At 37.5% G+C, this 24,088-nt stretch overlaps 1 protein-coding gene across 1 annotated transcript in view; it reads left to right on the top strand.

Moving 5' to 3' along the window:
• LOC129275067 (autophagy-related protein 9A-like) overlaps window positions 1–16,884 on the top strand; it is a 30,198-nt gene extending 13,314 nt beyond the window's left edge. The window contains exons 10-23 of the mRNA XM_054911843.2: window positions 3,019–3,103; window positions 3,695–3,835; window positions 4,789–4,851; window positions 5,747–5,821; window positions 6,600–6,709; window positions 7,279–7,319; window positions 7,753–7,887; window positions 8,750–8,929; window positions 9,769–9,852; window positions 10,431–10,497; window positions 12,674–12,762; window positions 13,603–13,823; window positions 14,257–14,413; window positions 15,371–16,884. Coding sequence (XP_054767818.1) covers window positions 3,019–3,103; window positions 3,695–3,835; window positions 4,789–4,851; window positions 5,747–5,821; window positions 6,600–6,709; window positions 7,279–7,319; window positions 7,753–7,887; window positions 8,750–8,929; window positions 9,769–9,852; window positions 10,431–10,497; window positions 12,674–12,762; window positions 13,603–13,823; window positions 14,257–14,413; window positions 15,371–15,571 — 1,649 coding nt within the window. The 3' untranslated portion in view covers window positions 15,572–16,884. The remainder of the gene's footprint in view (window positions 1–3,018; window positions 3,104–3,694; window positions 3,836–4,788; window positions 4,852–5,746; window positions 5,822–6,599; window positions 6,710–7,278; window positions 7,320–7,752; window positions 7,888–8,749; window positions 8,930–9,768; window positions 9,853–10,430; window positions 10,498–12,673; window positions 12,763–13,602; window positions 13,824–14,256; window positions 14,414–15,370) is intronic.
• Window positions 16,885–24,088: the final 7,204 nt, after the last annotated feature.

The raw sequence follows: 24,088 nt of genomic DNA, 5'->3' as shown, positions 1-24,088 counted from the left end.
TCCCCATCTCTCTCCCTTCCCTTCTCACTTCCCTCCCACCATTGATCCCTCCACTTTCCTCCTTTCCTTCTCCCTTTGCCCTTCCTTCCTCCCTCTCTTTCCCCCTCTCTTTCTCCCTCCCCTCCTCTTCCCTTCCCCTTCCACCCGTTCCCCCCTTCACCCCCATCCCAATCCTCCTTTCCTCTTCCATCCATTCCCTCCCTCCTCTCCTGTTTCCTCCCCTCTTTTCCTCATCCCCCTCTCCCCTTCTTCTATCTCTTTTCTCCCTCCACTTACCTCCCTCCCCTTCATCCCTCCCCTTTCTCCCCTCCCTTCCTCCTACCCCTTTCTCCCTTCCCCTTCCTCCTACCCCTTTCTCCCCTCCCCTTCCTCCTACCCCTTTCTCCCCTCCCTTCCTCCTACACCTTTCTCCCCTCCCCTTCCTCCTACCCCTTTCTCCCCTCCCCTTCCTTCTACCCCTTTCTCCCCTCCCCTTCCTCCTACCCCTTTCTCCCCTCCCTTCCTCCTACCCCTTTCTCCCCTCCCCTTCCTCCTACCCCTCTCTCCCCTCCCCTTCCTCCTACCCCTTTCTCCCCTCCCCTTCCTCCTACCCCTTTCTCCTCTCCCCTTCCTCCTACCCCTTTCTCCCCTCCCTTCCTCCTACACCTTTCTCCCCTCCCCTTCCTCCTACCCCTTTCTCCCCTCCCCTTCCTCCTACCCCTTTCTCCCCTCCCCTTCCTCCTACCCCTTTCTCCCCTCCCCTTCCTCCTACCCCTTTCTCCCCTCCCCTTCCTCCTACCCCTTTCTCCCCTCCCCTTCCTCCTACCCCTTTCTCCCCTCCCCTTCCTCCTACCCCTTTCTCCCCTCCCCTTCCTCCTACCCCTTTCTCCCCTCCCATTCCTCCTACCCCTTTCTCCCCTCCCCTTCTACCCCTTTCTCCCCTCCCTTCCTCCTACCCCTTTCTCCCCTCCCCTTCCTTCTACCCCTTTCTCCCCTCCCCTTCCTCCTACCCCTTTCTCCCCTCCCCTTCCTCCTACTTTCTCCCCTCCTTCCCTCCTTCCCTCCTACCCCTTTCTCCCCTCCCCTTCCTCCTACCCCTTTCTCCTACTTTCTCCCCTCCCCTTCCTCCTACCCCTTTCTCCCCTCCCCTTCCTCCTACCACTTTCTCCCATCCCCTTCCTCCTACCCCTTTCTCCCCTCCCCTTCCTCCTACCCCTTTCTCCCCTCCCCTTCCTCCTACCCCTTTCTCCCCTCCCCTTCCTCCTACCCCTTTCTCCCCTCCCCTTCCTCCTACCCCTTTCTCCCCTCCCTTCCTCCTACACCTTTCTCCCCTCCCCTTCCTCCTACCCCTTTCTCCCCTCCCCTTCCTCCTACCCCTTTCTCCCCTCCCCTTCCTCCTACCCCTTTCTCCCCTCCCCTTCCTCCTACCCCTTTCTCCCCTCCCCTTCCTTCTACCCCTTTCTCCCCTCCCCTTCCTCCTACCCCTTTCTCCCCTCCCCTTCCTCCTACCCCTTTCTCCCCTCCCTTCCTCCTACCCCTTTCTCCCCTCCCCTTCCTCCTACCCCTTTCTCCCCTCCCCTTCCTCCTACCCCTTTCTCCCCTCCCCTTCCTCCTACCCCTTTCTCCCCTCCCATTCCTCCTACCCCTTTCTCCCCTCCCCTTCTACCCCTTTCTCCCCTCCCTTCCTCATACCCCTTTCTCCCCTCCCCTTCCTTCTACCCCTTTCTCCCCTCCCCTTCCTCCTACCCCTTTCTCCCCTCCCCTTCCTCCTACTTTCTCCCCTCCTTCCCTCCTTCCCTCCTACCCCTTTCTCCCCTCCCCTTCCTCCTACCCCTTTCTCCTACTTTCTCCCCTCCCCTTCCTCCTACCCCTTTCTCCCCTCCCCTTCCTCCTACCACTTTCTCTCATCCCCTTCCTCCTACCCCTTTCTCCCCTCCCCTTCCTCCTACCCCTTTCTCCCCTCCCCTTCCTCCTACCCCTTTCTCCCCTCCCCTTCCTCCTACCCCTTTCTCCCCTCCCTTCCTCCTACACCTTTCTCCCCTCCCCTTCCTCCTACCCCTTTCTCCCCTCCCCTTCCTCCTACCCCTTTCTCCCCTCCCTTCCTCCTACCCCTTTCTCCCCTCCCCTTCCTCCTACCCCTTTCTCCCCTCCCCTTCCTCCTACCCCTTTCTCCCCTCCCCTTCCTCCTACCCCTTTCTCTCCTCCCCTTCCTCCTACCCCTTTCTCCCCTCCCCTTCCTCCTACCCATTTCTCCCCTCCCCTTCCTCCTACCCCTTTCTCCCCTCCCCTTCCTCCTACCCCTTTCTCCCCTCCCCTTCCTCCTACCCCTTTCTCCCCTCCCTTCCTCCTACCCCTTTCTCCCCTCCCTTCCTCCTACCCCTTTCTCCCCTCCCCTTCCTCCTACCCCTTTCTCCCCTCCCTTCCTCCTACCCCTTTCTCCCCTCCCCTTCCTCCTACCCCTTTCTCCCCTCCCCTTCCTCCTACCCCTTTCTCCCCTCCCCTTCCTCCTACCCCTTTCTCCCCTCCCCTTCCTCCTACCCCTTTCTCCCCTTCCTCCACCTCTCCTACCCTCTCCTCCATCCCCATCCCCATCCTCCCTTCTTTCCTTCCACATTCCCATCCCTCCATTATTTCCACAATGATCCCCATATCTCTACCATCATTAAGATATGAAATTTGCAAATCAATACATTGACCTACTACTTAAAGAGTGATTCCTATATTTGTATCGGAATTTTCCAATCCATGGTTCATGAAAAGCCTAAATTTTTACATAAATTTCCCTTTTTTTTAGATGTAGAAATGATAATTTAAGTGCATCTATGTCATTTAAGTATTTTTTAAATTGTTTTTGAGGGGGATTGGGCATTAAGTGAATATAAATGGGCCTAAAGTGGTTATTAAGTGGCCACCAAGTGTATATGACTATTAGTACATTTCTCTTGCGATGTGCTTACTAAATGATATGTTCATGTCTACATTTGTAGCCGTCTATTCCTTGTAAATAACATTTCTCTTTATTTCTTGAATTTAAATCAGGGGGTCCTTGGGCCCCGTTCAGGAACTATTGGCACTTGAAAGATGAGTACAAACGATCATCAAAGAGAGAGGAACTAGCAAGACAGTAAGTATGAATTCAGCATTACGGGTATATTCGAGATGAATTCGAACTTAACACAAGTTGATTTTTAACCAATCAGAAGCAAGCATTGTTGTTAAAGCAACTCGTTGTGCATGGTTTTACACAATGTGAAAAACCATAATCACTAACTAATATCATACTTACTCCCAAATTATTGGAGAATTTTTATCAGGCTTTTTAAAAGGCCCACAATGCGTATACATGTATGTACACACTGTCCTGTTTGATATGTCGTTTGGTGATCTGTTTATCAACCAAACAAACTCTAGCAAAGGTCATGTCATGTGTTTGAGCATTTAAAAAAAAAAATTTATTGTGAGGAGTCATACATTAATCAGAGCTGCCAACAATTTATTTGCTGTAATACTGTTTTGCAACCAAATTGCATCAATATGTTTCTTCATTAAAATGTAATTCCTTTCGTGGGTTGTACAAGGTTGACAGCTCTGGTTAATGATGAATGCTCTTTGATATTTTCTCAAAACTAATTTGCACAAAATTATTCAATGTGTTAATATTTGAAATTCTATAGGTGTAGTTCCCTAACTGTTGTCTTGTCTATAATCTTGGCAGGTTATCAAAGCACATCTTGTGGATAGGTCTGGCAAACCTGGTCCTGAGTCCCTTCATCTTCCTATGGCAGATCCTCTACTCGTTCTTCAGCTATGCAGAACTCATCAAGAGAGATCCTTCAACTCTAGGAGCAAGGAAATGGTAAAAACATAAATAATAAATAAAATACTACACAGAATTTATATAGCACACTTTCCATCTTGATCAGATGCTCAAGGCGCTTGAGAGCAAATTACAGAAAGATAGACTGAAAAGAACATTGCAAGTTTGAACTATTCAAGGAAAGCATTCAATGCTTTATTGTTTTTGCCCCCCCCCCCCCTTGTTACTATCATGTATTTATTTTGGGGTCAACGCTCAACAAGGCAAATTGCTCTTTTTAGTTGACCCCTCATTCGACATAAATTGTTTTCTTTGTTTTTCTCTTATGTTATCTTTAATGCTATTTTCTATAACCATGTATTTATATGTTCATATTTTTTTGTATGTATTGACTTTTATATATGTTTATATGAAGAATGAAACAAAATCAATTCAATACATGGATGGTTGTCTGTCCATAAGCACCATTGTACAGTTATGTCTTCAGGTTTTACATTTGTTCAGTAGTTTATAGGACTTCTGGGTCCTGTTTCATAAAGACTTGTTACAATAAAAAATGTAATATTTCTATTAAAAAAGTTACTATAAGCCAATCATACTGAAATTTGTTATTGTAACAAGTTTTATGAAACAGAGCCCTGAAGCCCAAATTCAGGTTGAGTCCTATTCGTGGACAATACTAAATACAATTTATGTGTTGCTATCTATTCTTCCAAAGATGTTTTGTGTATTTTTTAATAGTTCGAGAAATATTTTTCAATTTGATAAGCCTGCCCTATAAAAGAGGGCTCCAGATCTTTTTGTTGAAAAGGGAAATTATTAAGCAGTTTGTAACTTAGAAGTCTTAATACCTTTCAAATAATTCATATTGATGTAGTTTATAAAACAGGGAAATATAGAATATTTGAAGATCAGATTCTGAAATTCACGTACACTTCCATGAAGAATGGTATAATATTTCAACTATTTTTAAAATTTTCTCTCTCCTATAGGTCGCAGTATGGACGGCTGTACCTACGGCACTTCAACGAACTAGATCATGAATTCCAAGCGAGGTAAAGAAAAATTAAATATATCAAGTAGTCATCAGGCAAATCTGTTGACCTTGGATGATTCCAAGATACTTAAGGAATTCATTCTTATATCATTCAAGGGCCTAGTCTATTCTTGCTCTGTGACCTTCCATTTTCTGACTATGTATAATCAGTTGATTGTTTTAATAGTGCATATCATCACTGCTCTGTCAAGGCTGCATATCTCAATTTTTAATGAAAATTTCTGTATTGTATCAACGAGTAGATAATTCATGAAAAGATCTCTCCAAAGTCGAATTCTCAATCTCCAAAATGATTTTGGAAACACATAAAAGGTAAAAAACATTCCCTTAGTCCCATTCAGTACAGTTTTCATGGTTACCACGTTTTTCCTCTCTAGTTGGCAGCAAATTATCAAACTTGTACGTTTAGATGTAAACTAAATTTTGTATTGGAAAGACGTTCATATGACGTTTATTGTGAATATTTTGATCAGTTTGAATAACAATATGAATACTTCTCTCACAAAGATCAAGGGTCTTATTTGATAAAGATTGTCTTCAGAAACAAATTTAATTTTCTCATGATAAAAATGCTATTAGCCAATCATATGCTACAATTTTCAGTAGTTTTTTAACAGTTCTCATTTGCCCGAGGTTTAATGACTTTCGATCCAGAACATCATGCTCTAAAGAATGCTTGAAAAACAGTCAGGACACTCTACTTTTTATTTTTATCTAGTTTTATTCAGTTGATACAAAGGTATTAATCTAAAAAATTATTCAGAACCATTGACTTTGTAGTCATATCCTGATTTTATTCAATTGCAGCAAAACTTTAATACTTGAAATTGTTTCATCAATGCAGCTTGATTAATTGCCAATAATCCTTTTTTTTTCTTAAATGATTATTTCAGACTGAACCGAGGCTATAAACCAGCTAAGAAGTACCTGGATGCATTCACATCCAATGTGCTTGCTATCATCTGCCAGTGAGTCATTTTATTGATTTACTTTGATTTCTTGAAATGTATAAATTGCTTCACAGTTTGCAGTGATGAGCTGTCTACAAAGAGCTGAATGTGATTCTAAATTGTTTAGCTTTATTTTCATTGATTTTTGAAGCAAATGCGAAGACAAGACAGGAATTATGTTGAAATATAGTGACCTTTACATTTTTCACAATAGTATGACCAATTTTCAGATCTGGAGCCTATTTGATAAGGCCTACCCATTTTGTCTAATTTATGAACCAAATTTTCATTTGACAAAGTGCAAAATGATAAGTTGACAAAGTGGAAAGGATACTTTTTGGGAATTAGACTAAATGACAGTTAGACGAAGTGGTGGTTGGACCAAATGGTAATTAGACAAAAATGATAGGACACCAGGGCTCCATCTTACAAAAACTGATCAACCTCAAATATTTGGAAATCCATTATTGTCATAGTTTTTTCCTTGCACAACATTTGCACATTGTCTTTTGTGAACAAAGAGGGGCACACCCAATCCTTTAGACAACGATGAGTGTATGTGTATGCATCATAGCTAGAAAACATTTCGAATGAACGTCCATTTCAGATGTTTGCGTTGCTGGGTATCCATTATTGTGGTTGATCGATCAATCACAACTCTTTTTGAGACAGAACCCAGGGTTTAGCCATAATGTTGTTAAAAGATCTGAGAATTGGACCATCTGCTAGTAGACCAAGTTGATATAAAATGTATGGTTGACTTACAGTATTCCATTTCTTTTCTTTAATCATCTAGGAACATAGCCTTCTTTGCTGGATCTATCCTAGCAGTCCTCATCATCCTCACCGTCATTGACGAGGACGTCTTGACAGTAGAACATGTACTCACTACCGTCACATTACTAGGTAGAAACAATACTCATGCCCTTTTTCTTGTCTGAGAGAATAGTTTTGTAAATTGTATTTCACATTGAGGAGTCATGGGAATTTGGTTGGGAGAGCGGTGGTCTCGCAATCCCGCTCAGAGTGCTATTGCCCTTTAGTAAGTTATTTATCCTCATTACCATGTCCGTCGGAGAGGAACATTAGCCCGCGGTACTCTGGTTGCTTGCTTTACTATCATTCAACCCTGTTTGGTACAAAATCACCACATTTACAACCATTTCCAGTTGTATTACATGATTGTTTATGAAAGCACACCGAGTTTGACTTGCTTTACTCCACATGGGACCTTGCATAAACCATGTTTTTGAAAGCAATTCTTCTTATACCAAACACAAGTCCCTCATTAACCATTCTGATGGGCTGAAAAATAATTGCACAATAAATGCAATAGGCCCAATGCTTTTTTTTAAATAATAGATCTATCCAATTTTTCAGTCAGATGTTTTAAGCTACAGTCACTATAATGCATGCTTTTTTATCATCCTAAATAATTTTTTTCTTTCTAAAATCCCTTTCTTTTTTCACTATAGGAGTTGCTGTTACAATATGCAGAACGTTTATACCAGATGAGGTCAGTATATTTTGGGGTTGACTGGCATTAATTTCCAACTAACGCAACACTATTCATTTTCCTGCAAATATTTGAAATGGAACATGGCACGATTTTTATAAATCTTAAAATGACAGTGGCCTATTAAGACCATTGTAGCATGTGTCTATTGTGCCTTATACTCAGTATCAAACAATCATAATCAACTTGTAATTGATCATAAATCTTTGTATCATGGGAGCCTTAGGCTCCTTTACACAAATGTATGCAATCGATCGCTAAATGCCAATGACCAATCAAAATCATTGAGCAGGAGCCAAGCAGAATGGTTCTGTCATTTCCAATCCACTGCACTACTCGGTGAAAAAAATTCAGAATCAGCATTGACTTGTCAATAATTCTTTCACATTTCATGTTTCTTACCAACGTCTTTTCAACATCTTTGTCGACCTAGAACCTGATCTGGTGCCCAGAGACATTGATCCAGAGTATACTAGCCCAGATCCACTACATCCCTGACTCGTGGAAAGGCCAGGCCCACACTTACAAGGTCCGGGACGAGTTCTCCCAGCTCTTCCAGTACAAAGCGGTAAGTTGGGGGGATCAGTCTGTATGTATAAAGTTGGTATAGTCTTATACTTCTTGGAGAAGCAGTAAAATGTGCTCTTAATCAATGGTGGCCGATGATGGAGATCTTAACAGGTGGTTAGAGTGGTAACAGTGGCTATGATGATTTTAATGGTGATGGTGAGGATGAGGATGATTTTGGTGAGGATAGAAGATGAGGAGTATGCAGAGGAGGAGGAGATATTAATAATGGTGATGATGATTGAGCATGTCTATAGAGGTGTTCTGAATGACGTTCTCGGTCCACTATTACACATGAACCCATTGGATGCTGAGTTTACTTACAGACAGGCTCTAGTTTATAATAATAATAATGATAATAGGCATTTATATAGCGCCATCCATCTAGAAATCTATTCCGAGGCGTGATGTTATTATTACCCCGGCTTTAGCTCGAGCTGCCTTTCAGCGCTCATGCATTCAAGGAATTAATCCTACCGGGTACCCATTCACCTCACCTGGGTTGAGTGAAGCACAATGTGGATAAATTTCTTGCTGAAGGAAATTACGCCATGGCTGGGATTCGAACTCAGCCATTTTATGGAAAATGTGTGTTAAAACATATCCAGTTTCCAATGGGGTAAGTTACTTTGATTTATTTTATCACCTAGACAGTCGAAAGTTTTCAATCTGGTTTTGTTCCTGATGACCAGGGTTGGCCAAATTCACCTTGCACCCATATCAAATTTAGGGAATGGAGATGCCATTTTTTGGTCCCAATATATGGGGTGTTAATGTCACACTTGTAACTAAATTGGTTTCTTGATGATGTTCATAAAATAATGTTCCTTTTATCAGTATTATCTTTTTTCTTCTTGTCTCAGGTCTACTTTCTTGAGGAGCTCCTGAGTCCTATTGTCACTCCATACGTCCTTATCTTCAAGCTCCGATCGCGAGCTGTGGACATCGTTGACTTCTATCGCAACTTCACCGTGGATGTCATCGGTGTCGGGGATGTCTGCTCCTTCGCTCAGATGGACATCAGGACCCATGGAAACCCCAAGGTCAGACAAAGCTTCCAATACTTGATTTTCTTTAAAGAAAAGACCACATGGGGTCCACCATTTTAAATGAGTTGTCATTGATATGAAAATGATAACATTGATAATAATTATAATAATTAAAAAAAGAATAACAACAACACCAAAAACAATAATAATAATAATAATATTAATAATGATGATGATGATAAAACAAAAATAATAAATTGTGATATATTGATGGAAATCAAAACAATGATAATTATGATGATTATATTTTAAATAATAATGGTAACGCTAACCCAGAGAGCTCTGGCCTGTGAAGCAGGCCAGAGCCCAGAAGGTAACCATAGGCTGCCACAATTAACGAATACTAACATGGGTACCTTCGAGGTTGGGTTACCAAAAACACCCAAAATTAAAGAAAAAAAAGAAATGCACCCACCTCAATTGTATGGATAAAGGTCTAACGGACAGCAGAATCCTGACATCGAGGCAGTAGCCAGACCCCCCCAAAAAGGGGAAAAAAGGCCTTGTTCGTTCACTCGCTTTCAAAATTGCAAACAAAGCTGGCTGATCGATATACTGATGGTGCATGCACAAAATAGACTCGGCCAAATTCGCACATGCGCCCTTTGGCCGGGAGTCAGTATATTGATCGGCCAGTTTTGTTTGCAATTTTGAAAGCAATAATAATGATAGTGAACATTGTACGAATAATAATGATAATAGTGTATTATGTATCATGTAACGCCTAACACTATCCAAATCTTGTGGGTGCTCTACATATACCATAGTTTTCAGATTAGCTGCTATTAGCTGAGTTTAGCTTTCATGATTGTCTTGCTTTTTTTTTTTTTCAGTGGATGACTGGTGGAAACACCGATGCCAACCAATACAACCAAGCTGAAGATGGCAAAACAGAACTATCACTCATGCATTTCACTGTAAGTATACAGCTTAGTGAAATTAAAAAATGGGAAAACATGGGATAGTATTTACCCCTTTACAGTAGAGCACTTCCATGAAATATGTACGTCCAATATACATTATGTGCCGGAACTTCTGGAAATTACTTGTCTGTGGTTTGTGCTTCATTTAAAAAAAAGGGCAATACTGTCAAATTAGTATAGCTTGATAAGTTAATGAAGTGAGTTAAAAATAGAGAAAAATGGGGCCTAGGGATACAAAAAGATTGTTTAAAGGAATGCCTAGTAATTTACAGGTACAAACCTTGCTTGGTTCTTAATAAAGTTGTTTGTAACTTACACTTGACTCAACAAATGACTGGTATGTATCATTTTTCTAGATAAGATACCCCACATTTGGTATCTTTTCCTTTGCTTTGATATCCTTCACAATACATTTTTCAAGCAGAAGCTACATAAATAATTTTCAAGGTCAAGCTGATGTGAAATTAAGTGATTAAGAATCATTTTGATTGTATCACAATCTTTACAAAAAATAGATAATAAGTATGAAGATTCAAGAGATATTCCAATTTCATTTTTCTTTGTCCCTGCAGGTAACCAACCCTAAATGGACGCCACCCCAGAGCAGCAAGTTCTTTATTAGTGCACTAAAGACACAAGGCAAGTATTATGTCAATTGACGAATAGGCCAAAACTTTAAGACTAGCTTAATGAGGTGGATATGTGTGCATTACAAATACCCTATATCATAATCATTATTACTTTTATTCAATAGATGATTTCAAGTTCGGTTTTGACCTTTTGATGTTGTATTGGTGTTGGGCTGATTTTAAAATGGTACCTGACAGTAGTTGCTGAACCCCACTTTTCAAAATAATAACATTTGTTATTTTGATCCACTGAATTAATGAGATGTGAATATTCATAAACATGGTTACGGAGAGACGTAAAATGGACATGCATATTTGAGGAGAAAACATAATGTTGAGTTATTGATTGGATTCTACATGTATGTTGTTCTAGCTTTAATATGCTGCATTACATTAAGAAATTGGTGTATTTTTTCATTAATTACAACTTAAAACATAAACCCATACCCGGTTACGGAGTGACGGTTACAGAGTGACATCTGAAATATTCACACACAGGCAACCTAAAATAAACTTATATTTTAAAATTTTCTTTTGATATGTTGTAAAATGATGACCTTCAGATTATCCAAAAGAAAATTTTACAAAACAAGCAATAGTTTTCTGTTAAATTGAAATTAAGTAAAAAACAATATATGTAGTCCCATGTATAGAATTTTTTCGTATGGTTTGGATTCTCCTATAAGGAGACGCGTAAGAAAAAAAAATTGTGGCTAATTATGTTCCCCTTTTGTATTTATGAAATCCCATATGAATTTTGATAGGTAGAGCCAATATAAATTTTTGAAAATTGTCCACTTTAGCTTGGAATTGCCCAGTTGTCAATAATGTTATGTGAACCATTTTTGTAAACCCAGATAAACTGTTAGAGCTGAGGAAAAGGAAGGCACTCTTAATTATGCTTCCAACATCAACACTAGCACGAACATTGAACTTTTGAATCACCCAGTATAGTTTATTCATATGATTGTAGTATAAATGGGATATAAGGCTTGTATTATGAACTCTGGTTTAACTTAAACCATGGTGTAAGTTTGGTCTAAAATTATGGGAAGTATGAGTGTAAAAAAAAAATGTTTAAACTTAAATGCTTAAAGGGATGGTCAATGCTTTAGATATTATTGTATCTTAAGTGCATGGTTTAAGTTAACATGCTGCACTCAACCCAGGTGAGGTGAATGGGTACCTGGTAGGAATAAATTCCTTGAATGCTTGAGCGCCTAGGCAGCCCAGCTAAAGCCGGGGTAATAATAGCAGGGCCCGCTGGGAGAACAGTTTTCGGAACTGAAGTGGATACCCTGGGTAAATATACCTATATTATTATATTATTATATATTATACGTCAATAAATAGAGTTAAATTCACAAAGTAATATGCTGAAAATTTGATCAAAATCGGATAACAAATTTATTGAATTTTAAAGATTTGCATTATTCTGGTGAAACAATTCTAGGCGTGTTTTTATGAATATTCATTAGGTGGGCTGATGATGTCATATCCCCACTTGTTCTTTTGTATGTTATTATATGAAATATTTTTTTTACCAAGAACTGCAACAATTGGATTGACAACTGATTAAGTGCATTAGTTATTTATTACCGCAACTTATTTCATCATAATGGAGACATATCATTTACACGTGTATGAAAAAATGAAACAATTATGATTTCATGTAATAACATAAGAAAAAGGAAAGTAATCATCAGCCCACCTAATGAATATTCATAAAGACATGCCTAGAACTGTTTCACCGGAATAATGCAAATCTGTAGAATTCAATAACTTTACTATTTGTTTTCCGATTTCGATAGAATTTTCAGCATTTTGCTCTGTGAATTTTACTCTACTTATTAAGGTATAAATATTTTCAGTCTGGACCATCCTTATAATGTGTTTACTAGAATGCTTCCCATGGTTCAAATGTTGAAGAAGTGTATTGTAATTATCATTTCAAGAATTTTTTAATGATTTTGAATAACAAATATGATGATATATTGATCATTTAATCATACAAATTGATGTCCCATTTGGCTTCCCATAGTCAAACCACAACTTTAGACCACGGTTTAAGTTAAAATCAGAGTTTAGAATATGGGCCTAAGTGTTCATCTTGATAGTAAATTGCAGTCTGAAAACACTCAACCACTGTTTTGGTGTGATATTTAACTTGTTTTTATTAATTACAGCTCAGCGTGATATCAAAACATGTAACAGACTTGAGGCTGAAAACAACGCTCTGATGACATCGATGAGATCAATTACATCCCTTGAAGGGGTATGTAAAACATTCTTATATTTGTCTTTGATTTAAAATAGTAATCCATACAACATTCCATTCCAGTGCTTCAAGTTATGAAAATATGGGTTAATGTAATTTGAAATGTAACATTAATGGAAAGTATTATTGTAGCCAAACATTGAACTAGAACCCATTTCTCAGTGTCGGAAATGGGAATAAAAAATAAGGAGTAGATGTTCTTTATAATTCATTTTTCTGTATATTATTGTTTTAATTTATATTTCTCTCATTCTATTTTTAGAATAATGTTATCCTGTGATAAATGTTTTTAATATGTTGTGTAAATTATTAATGGATGATAATAGATATAGAATGGAATTGAGTTGAATTAAAAATTGCTTCAGTCACATAGGAAGTTGAGGTTGGAGTTAAGAAATAAATAGACACCCAGGCCCGTATTCTGAAGTCAGGTTTAACTTAGACCATGGTCTAAGTCTGTGCTAAAATTATGGGAAGCCAAAAGTGTCAAAATTTTTATTAAGTTGTATTTTTCTTGTATTATTTACTGTGCTCTTTCCTGATTATTCAATGGTGAAGACAATCATCTATTTATACTTCCTAGACAATTATGAATGTTTTGAGAGCCAAATGAGCTGAAATATGATATCTCTATTGTTAGTGATTTATGTAACAATTGGCTCTCCATACTTAACCACAACTTTAAACCCGAGTTTAAGTTAAACCCGACTTCAGAATACGGGCCATAGACAATTTATCCACTCAGCAGCAGAAACATTGTATGTTCCTATGTGATCACAGTAGGCCTATAGTATCTTCACATTAGTAATTTTTCTATCATTCTCTTTTCTTTTACAGCAAAACAGTATTCTAGGTAGTCTAGCTGTCCAGCACAGTAACCCGCCTTCCCTTGGTGCCATCCCCACCCCCCACTTCCAGCCCCCTGCCCCCCTCTCATCCCCTATCACATCCCCCATCTCGGAAGGAGCAACAAGCCCCCGCCCCAACCAGCTTGTGATGGGCGGGATCACCAGTTCGGAAGGCCCTCTGGATTCTGAGGGGTCGGGTCTTCTTACGAGGTGAGGTCTTATTTTCTACCATTGTTTTTTACCAACTTGTGGCTGCAAAAGTTTAAATCTAATAAGGACTGAGTTATTTTCAAAAGCATTGAAGACGGGGAAAGGGGGCATGATGGCCCCTTTCTGAACTCGGCTATCATTTTTTTTTAGGGGGGGGGGGGGCTTCAGGTCCCAGCCGCCAGCAGTTCAATCCTGGTTAAAAATCAGTGCACAAGTCACCCTCGATATAGTCTGCATGGTTGCCTAGTTAAATTTTGCTAAATCTTTTTTTTTAATGTTATTTTATATACATTTGTTATGCTTATTAATGCATGCAATTAGGAATTTGGTCCCACGACCCTCTGTTTCAAAGTCAGAAGACTAATCCACTGGGCCACAACGCTCCGCTGTATAATGAAAGGACCATGTGTATTGTTCTTCCTTCTCTATCCAGTTTGCAGAGTCCCGATGGTGCTTTCCTGACCAGCATACAAGGTCCCGGTCTAATGCAGCAGTCTCTCATACCAACGGCCAATCCAGTGGTAACGGGACCCTCCCCTGCCAACGGCACGACGGCCGACATGAACTTTAGCGCCCTCTACATGCACCAGGTAAACATTAGTCATGGATGATTGATTGTAGTATCCTTGTTGTGTATTAGGCGAAGCCCACATGCCTGTTATCCAGGGGCCCATCTTACAAAGAGTTGCAATTGATCCGATCAATCGTAACTATGGAAAGCCAGCAAAGTCAACGTATGAAATGCATGTTTGTTAAAAAAAAATTCTAGATGAATGCATCTCCATAAATTCATTGATTTCTTGACAATTTGGGGGTGTTCTCCTTTGTTTACAACAGACATTTTGCGAATTTCCTGTAGAAAAAAATTATGACACTGATGGATTTCCATAGAGTTACGTTTGATTGGATCAATCGTAACTCTTTGTAAGACGGGGCCCAGTTCTATTCATTTGATATGGGGAGATCGACTAATTAGGCATTGCATGAAACTTGCAAACAACTGCTAGTCAATTTTAGCTCCCTAAATCAATCATAAGTCTTACAATTACAAATTTACACTTTATTATTACTTATGATTGCTTGTCAACTTCTTGCAAAACTTAGTAAAATAAATCTTCTTTAGTTGAAATTGATATATCAATCATAAATTTGCAATTGATTTCAAATACTTTCCTGCAACACCCCCTAAGTGATGATGGTTCAAATTGATACCAGGGGCCCGTAACACAAGACTTAGCAATGATCGTAGAACATTTTTTTATGATTGATTCCATTGACTACAATGTACATTCAATCGTGAAAATCAAGTGTACGATCAATCGCTAACCTTTGTGTTATGGGACCCTGGATAGATTGTCATAACTTATAACTAGAATTATATATACATGTAGTCAATGTGCTAAAAGTAAAGAGGCGACGTTGTTATGAGAACTATTGTTTGTCAAACAATCTTCGTTGATTTTTGTTTCTTATCATGAATGAAAGCAATCTTTTCTAGCCCTAGCCCAGTGTTTGCTAATAAATTCTTTTCATGTTCTACATTCCAGCTCCACGACAGGAGCGTCATCTTGCCTGGCTCCACTTCCTTTGAGATGCAGCCCCCTCAGCAGCCAATGAACCAATCCACCCCGTGGCAAATGGAACCGCCCGCAGACTCCATAGAGTCTGATGATGACGACCAGCCACCCCAGCACATGCCACTAGCAACAGAGGGGCAGCTCATAAACACTGATGACATCAATGTCTGATGACATCAATGTCTGGGCCCGGTTTCACCAAAACTGTGATTGATGGCAAGTCACAATATACCGTTATAAGCTGCTGAAACCCTTCTAGTTGATTAGATGAGAACAAATAAGTCCTATGATTCTATTGTTTTTGTAATCAATAATAAGTGTTATGAAAGAAGTCTGTGTGAGCATTATTTCCTGGTGTGCTGATGTAATTTTTTTTAGCATCTCCTGGGGCCTGTTACAGAGAGCATTGCCTGTGACAGTGGTCAGGAAAACAAAATCATTCATGTTCTGTTCCTTTGACTGTATTTTTGGTTCCATACAATGTCCAATCCAGACTCAACCAGCCTTTCTAGTGAAGCATTCAATATGCAGAGTGCATGTTGAATAATTTATTGGTATTTTTTTCACTTTGTCCTGAGAAAATTTCCAGGAATGAACTATTGTTGGGTTGAGGAAGGCAGGTTTGTTTTGATCCTTCACAGTAGATACTAACAAGGAGTCTTGGCTGTGCGTGTCAGATCGGGGTCTGGTTTCATAAAACTTGTTACAATATCAATATTGCAATCAACTTAAAAGCTAATGATATTGTGTTTGATTAGCTGACAACAAAGTAGAACCCTGGATATACATGTATTAGGTTATTTGAACTAGAGATTCTTTTATCACAATGTACTTTTCTAAATTACAAATTTGAAATTTACATAGTATTAGTGAATTCAGTTTTCAGACAGCATTGACTATTTCATTCCTTGCCCAATTTCTTACAAGCTTCCAATGTTTGTTTTTCGTATTTTATTTTCATGCTGTCACATTCATAATTTTAGCACCGATTCTGGCTGCTTTTTAATTTTCATCCTATGCAACATAAGTGTATAATCTTTGACATCTCTTAAATTGAAAGACTCCCAACCATTTCATTACCATGCTTACTGCCTATCATAAAAAAATGAATGATTATAATTTGACGTAGAACAGACCCAAGAAACAAACAAACAAATCTTTTTATGTCTTTGATATCGCTGTATGAGCTAATTTTAATATCCAAATCTCTGGTAGCTACTCAGCTTTTTATTTATTCACAATGGACAAGTTTTAAGAAGTATATATATATACAGTGCGTCCCACAAAAAACGAAACCGAGATTTATCGATGATTTATCATAACTTAATCACAAATACAATAGACAAATGACCTACCATTGTAAAGCTTAGAATCTCCTCTTTCATCTGAAATTACTTAGATTATTTCTCATTCACGCATGGATGAGCAAAAACAATTTGAAGAGGGGATACCAAAAAGTCATTTGGCGGGCTGTATCTGGGTTTAAAAAAGAAAACCACATTTAAAAAAATTAAGTTATGATAAATCATCGCTTAATCTCGGTTTTGTTTTTTCTGGGACGCACTGTATATATATATATATATATATATATATATAAATGAGGCAAAGTGGTAATGCATTGTACTTTGTTCCAACAGTTTATTTGGAACAAAGTACAATGCATTTCCACTTTGCCTCATTAATATCTTCTATGTCCAACACGCGGAACGTAATATCGTTATATATATATATATATATATATATATACTTTGTGCACATTCAATAAGCACATTTATTTCAACATTACATGTAGCTTCATGTAAAGCACATACCAATATGATCATATGTAGCAGGTTAATGCCTTTTATGTAGATCTCGTGCTAATACCAAATTAATTTTGTTCTTTTTATCGTGAAGTATATTTATTGGAAACATATGTATATATTGTGTGTGGAGTAATGGTATTGTATAAAGTGATTTACGATACTTGTACATGTATGTTAAATGTATAATATCATTTAACTTCTCTTATGAATTCTGTACAGTATGCATGTGATGTTGAATTCTAATCTTATGCAATATATTCAAAGTAATGGTTAAGTGTGTGCATTTTGTGGGAGTATAGAGCGAATTGCCTTAGAAATATTACAGGAACATACCCGAATAGCTTTAATAGTGGGAAATTAGCTGTGTTGGATATTATAATTTGAAATAAAACATTTCTTGTACATTTACCTCAAGAGTATCACAAAATTAATTTATAGAATATGTACTTAGCCCTTTGCAGCAATGGATACATTACGGTTATGCGTACCATAGGATAATATGTATCGTAATCAATCTGTTAACTCTGTTTTCAGTGATGTAAGTGCAATGCTTGTGAATAGCAACATGTATGAATTTCCATTCATAACAAAATCTACTGTATAAATGATGTACATGTAAGATATAATTTCTGAAATATACGCGGCAAATGTTCCAGGCAGTCAGTGTAACTTCCGGAACAGAAGGTGGATGGAATGTAAATGGAATGTCATTTCATTTCAGTGAAAATGAAAGTCATGTACATATGAAGTAGCAGTTGAAATGCAAGTTGTGTGATTCTAAAATGCACAATGAATCAGAATTAAATATTTTTTTTCTTCCGTTATAAATACATACTCAAACTCTGCTGATTGTAAATTTCTTGATCAGTGTACAGAAATATGATTTGTTGGATTATAATTTTCCTTCCCTTTTTTTTATCCTTGATTTGATGTTAATTTTAATACTAGAGTAGAAGTTAACCAAAGTTTGTTGCTTCATATCATACACTGTAGATAGGTGTTTGTGTGTTATTGATTTTGTTTGTTTTTATTCAATTCACTTGACCATTTTCTAAACATATACGTGTAGTAATTTGAGAGGGATGGCTTTTCCCCAAAAAATCTCAAATATGACCATCCAACTCAAAACCTCCAATAATTCCTATAGACCTTATACATATGACATCATAGCGCCCTCCCTCAGAGGAAATAGGAATAAGTGTAAACAGAGTTGTTAGAGATGCTCTACAGATCACCAATACATGCAGGGAAATGGATTTAGCCTCTAAGATGGCGGCGCGATGACGTCGATGCATACAGTCTTTGTTGTAGACCTTATAGTATCTAAATCCTTTATTTTCGGGTAAATCCCCTGTTAACACACTTTCCGGGCTTGTCTCTTATATTGAACATTTCATAGCATTTGTACAGTGATGATAAACTTCTGTAAAGAGAATGCTCACTTCATTTTTAACCCATAAAGTAATGGAATTTGTGCTAAGGACTCTTTCCTTCTTGGATTCAGAGCATAGACACATGTGTTACTTCAGGTCTCAAGCACCAACACACACATTTCATTCCACTTGTAATCTCATTAGTGAATAAAAATGTTTTATGTGTCGTCTGAGCATTAATCTGACCACAGTTGTGAAGTTTATACATGTAACATGGATTTTAGGATCTATTTTTATTCACAAATCACAATTGACTCTTTTGTGCAACAACCCCCTCATACATACTTCCACTTTATAGTTTTGTTAATGTTTTCTTTCTTCCAATTTTATGTAATTGGTTATGAGTGATTTTTCTTTTAGTTATTAATGATTTTTAAATTCAGTTATACTGTATATTTATTGTTATTTCTTATGTTTAGATCTTCAAGAATATTTACCCAGATTCCTTTTTATTAAGCACACACACATCCTCACACACGTTAATCATAATTCTTTATTTATATTCATTGAATTGATGGGGAATCAGTTTGTAAAGTGTTAAAACTGTAATTGATTATTGTATTAAGTTTAATCTTGTTGTTCTGTAATGCACGTAATCATGCTCAAAACATGCATACAGTGGTGTATCCAAGTAAAGATATCTGTTTTATCATTTAAAAGTTCATTATTTCTTCTTGATATCGGGTACGGTATGAATGGGCCATACACAGACGAGCCATGAGACTTTCAATGTCAAACTAAAATTGTGTAGAATGACTGTTGAATATTTTTCTTTGGATATGATGGCCTTACAAAAGAAAAGGATGGCTCATTAGCATTCATTTTATGCTCTTTGTTTTATTTCTTTCATTAATTCTCTAGATCGGCTGACACAGCTTCTTCTTTTTTTTTTTTTTTTTGGGGGGGGGGGGACATTATAGCATTTTGGAAGTGATCTTTGTAATCCTATCTGTATTCTCAATTCACAAGCACATAAATATATGTATGCCATACCATAAAACTTAAATGACTAATATTTATAAAAATCTGTTTTTACCTTTTTTGCGTGTTTTTTTTCTTTTGCAAAACTTATTTATATGAATGATGCCATGTAGTTATTTTGTTGCATATTGATTATTTATTGTTATTAAAACAGTATGATATGCCTGAAATTTGAAAGTTCTTTTGTTAATCATTAATGTGAACTACATTTGACATTTGAGATTGTGGAGCTGGTATATTGAAAAACATTGATATGCATTTATTGATGTTCATTGTGGTGTAGAAAGTGTGATTATGCGAGGAGTTTCGTGATAAGCCCGTTTGCATATTTTAGGGGGTTTGGGCATATTACAGAAATTTAAGAAAATTTATGTTTCAGGGGGGAGATCACAGGGGGGGGGGGAGTAACTTATGAAATTGCGCCCCAAAGTTTTTTTTTTTTTGAAATGTGAGGAAGTTTGGGATAACACCATTTGCATATTTTAGGAGGGTTTGGGCATATTTCAGAAATTTAAGAAAATTTACGTTGCAGGGAGGCGATCGCAATGGGATAACTCATAAAATTGCCCCAAATTTCCCAAAAGCCATTAAAAAAAAATATCCTCGTGAAAACTTATCAAACATGTGAGGAAGTTCATGATGACCAGATTTTGCCACTAGAAAAGAAAATACCATCACTACTGTTATACTTCTGCTATTTACTGTTTGGCAAAATTAGCAGTGGTTGTGAATTTCGGGGAAAAAATAGCAAATTCTTATCCTTATTTTCTGACAAAGAATGTTCAGACAAGTTCGGAAATAAATGTTGAGCCTCATGTGCATAATTCATTGACATTTGATAATACGTTTCGGGAAATCAATGAAAATTTTTGGTTATCTTTTGCCAAACTTGCTGGAGATTAGCATATAAAATTTGTCAAAAATAAGTAAATCATCAGATATGTGGTAACATGTACTGGCCTGTATTGAGGATATTGGGCGTACGTGTATTTCAGAAAATCAAGAAAATTTACAAGCTTAGGGCAATTTTTTTATACAATAAGTAAATTTGAAATTTCCTTAGTTTTTCACAAAATTATGTTAAGGAGTATATCTGCACTGTCCATTAAAAGTATGAATGCATCAACCACATACATGTACTTAAAAAAAAACACATAACACATAGACACATAGACGAAAATTCAACATTTTTTCTTAATGACAATTTTTAATCATACATGGTTTTGTACATGCCAAAATCACTTGAATAACTGTATCTTATATAGTTACATATATGTTATCACAAAAATTATATGATGGGTAATTTGCAGTAGTAATATATGTTTCTGTCAAAACGACTATGATACAATATGTCAACAGTTTTCACTGCGAATATAGGAAGAACGGGTGTATACATTAATAGGCTTACCAAAATCAGCAGTATCTTCTCAATATGTACATTATATATATACAGATTTTAGACTCAAACGTTCTATTAATTGAGTAGAATTTACCCAATGATCACTATGAAAACGCTGTTAAGCCCGTCACAGTTTGTGACAACTATTGTTTAAAGTTTTGAACAAGATGTTTAAAACGTTTAACCAAGTTGAAAAAAAAGTTTAAACAATAGTTTAAAAAGTTTAAACATTTTCAAAAAAGTTTAAAAAATTGTTTTAAAAGTTTAAACAAGTTATTGTTAGAGTGACGGGATTAAACATTAAAATCATCATTAAAAATAGCGTTTTAACAGTGAAATTGGATTAAAAAAAGAAATGCATATTAGTTGGTTAATACTCTCAGAAAAAATAAGTCGTGCGACAGTCACACCCATTAAATCGGATCTAAATCGACCAATGGTATGTCATTGAGAATAATGTAATAGATTTGGTCTGTCTGGAATCAGTTCTGCCGATGTGTCGTAACCAGTGACAGTAGCATTTGCAATCTCACGATATTGCATACAATTTACACAATACTTGGGAGATATTTTAACCAACAAACATACATGTTCCTAGCTGTTAATCCCATGTAGGGTAAATCCTTTGTAGAGTATCATACTATCTACGGTGTAGAAGCTATAAGTACATTTTCTGTATTTTTAATGGACAAAAAATATTTTTAGTCATGATTTTCAAAGTCACTTTTTCTCACCTTTTTGCAATCGTTCACCTTGATCCTGTTTTGATCTAATGAGAGTGTTTTATTACTGTGAAAAGAGAATATATACATAATAATTCTCCTTTCAATCTGTCTCTCAAAAATTCAATGGAAAATTCAGAATTATCAAAAATGTAAGATACCATAATATAAAATATAATTCCCCCTGATTTACAAAATGAAACTTTTCACTATGATATATATACACACCAATTGTGGTACCGCCCAGTATAAAGCCTTTTTTTTCATAGATGAATGCATCAAAATTTCACAATTATAGTTTGTATTCTTCGTAACATGGGGCCCATGTTTCACCAAAAACATCTATGAACCACGGGGTGCGTTCAATAAACGTATATGCCATTGGTCTTAACTGACAGACTCGCTTTCAACCAATATCAACCAACCAATATTTTCCAGGGAGTGGAGAATGTGAATACATTGTGCACAGGAATCGTTGATTGAATCCGATAACCGGGGTAATGATTAAAAAAAAAAATCTCTAAGCGCTATAAATACGTACAAGTATGTCTTAAGCGCCTTATTATAAGTAACCAGATTATTATATCATTATTTTGATAATGCATGTAAAGCACATAAAGAATCTACATTAATGACCATTTATTCCCTATATTAAACTTATCTTGGTAAAAAACTAAAACACATTACTATGACCATGCATGTGAGACAAACCATACAAGGCAAAGGCTAAAAAACACAAGTAAACGAAGGTAAATGTAAATATAGAATAAAAATGGTTGTAATATGACGCTATTTTTCACAAACGAGCAGACGTTTAAACCGACCGCACAGAACTTTACGATGTGACCCGTTTTTATCTCAAGCACGATACCATTTTCCATATACCATAATAAAAATGTAACAAATTAGACACAGCGCTCAAATACTACAAGACAGATGTATAAATCAAAGCATTTATTCTACAAAATACAAATGCACACTTTTCTATGAACAACGTGTGCTTTTAGAAATCTTAGAATATAGGCTTACATCGTAATTCAGGTAGAATTAACGTGAAAGTGTGTTCGCCTCATTTTCCATTTTGTATATTTTAATTTGCATTAATTTCGTTAAAACTGACATCATCTTTACCCAATCAAATCATTTCACACCAATACATTTATCTTCACCATTATCAAAGGTAGCAGCAAAACGACATTATGATCAATCTCCTCTATAGGACTACTTTCACTAACAGCATAATTCAGCATCATCAACATCGTCGTCATCATCATCATCATCATCATCATCATCATCATCGTCATCGTCATCGTCATCATCATCATCATCGTCATCATCATCATCATCATCATCATCATCGTCATCATCGTCATCATCATCGTCATCATCGTCATCATCGTCATCATTAACATCATCATCATCATCATCGTCATCATTATCATCATCATCATCATCATCTTCACCACCACCACCCCTGCCATCCTCCCTTCCCCCTCCTCCTCATCAAAACTACTGCCATCATCATCATTTCCAATATCATCATATCTATTGTAAACCCTATCATCACCACTATCATCGACACCACTATGCTTATCATCATCTTCACCACCACCACCACCATCAGAACCATAGCTACATCCATCATGATTATCATCATCATTACCGCTACGGTGCGTCACCACTATCATCACCATCATAATCACCTCCATCATCGATATCGTCATCATCACCAGCACGATCAGCATTTTTGTCATCAATATTATCACCACCACCACCACCGCCACCATGTTGATTCTCATCATAATCAAAACGCCACCCTTACCATGCTAGCATCATACTATTTATCATGACCCTGTTCAACTCTACGGATGTCATTTTAATCGTGGTAATCTCAATTTTACTTTTCCATCCAGAAAATCTGTCAAATATATGCTACAATGGCTGATATCATTAATACCACTAGCACCACCATCACCATCAGGATTACCACTGACACCACTATGTCCACAAATGCGAACAGTATCATTACCACACACACAACCACCAATATCATTACCACCACCACCACAACTACCATCATCGGCATCATCACTTAACCATAATTACGTACCACAAACACAATCACCACCATTAGCACCATCGACCTCAAGCACTACTACAAATGCCACCACCACTACCACCATCACCATCAGCAGCATCCTCACTTACACCACCATTATCACAGACGCCATTACCACCACCATGACCTTCAGCACCATCACTACGACCGCCAACACTGGCGTAGGAGAGGTAGGTGCTCATACTACGCCAATTTTTTTTTGCACTTGGTGATTTTTGTTTATAGGGGA

Source organism: Lytechinus pictus, chromosome 13 (assembly GCF_037042905.1).
Source record: "Lytechinus pictus isolate F3 Inbred chromosome 13, Lp3.0, whole genome shotgun sequence".
In the NCBI taxonomy this organism is placed as follows: Eukaryota; Metazoa; Echinodermata; class Echinoidea; order Temnopleuroida; family Toxopneustidae; genus Lytechinus; species Lytechinus pictus.
The sequence above is the reverse complement of the archived record's forward strand: the minus strand, read 5'-3'. Positions and strand labels throughout refer to the sequence as shown.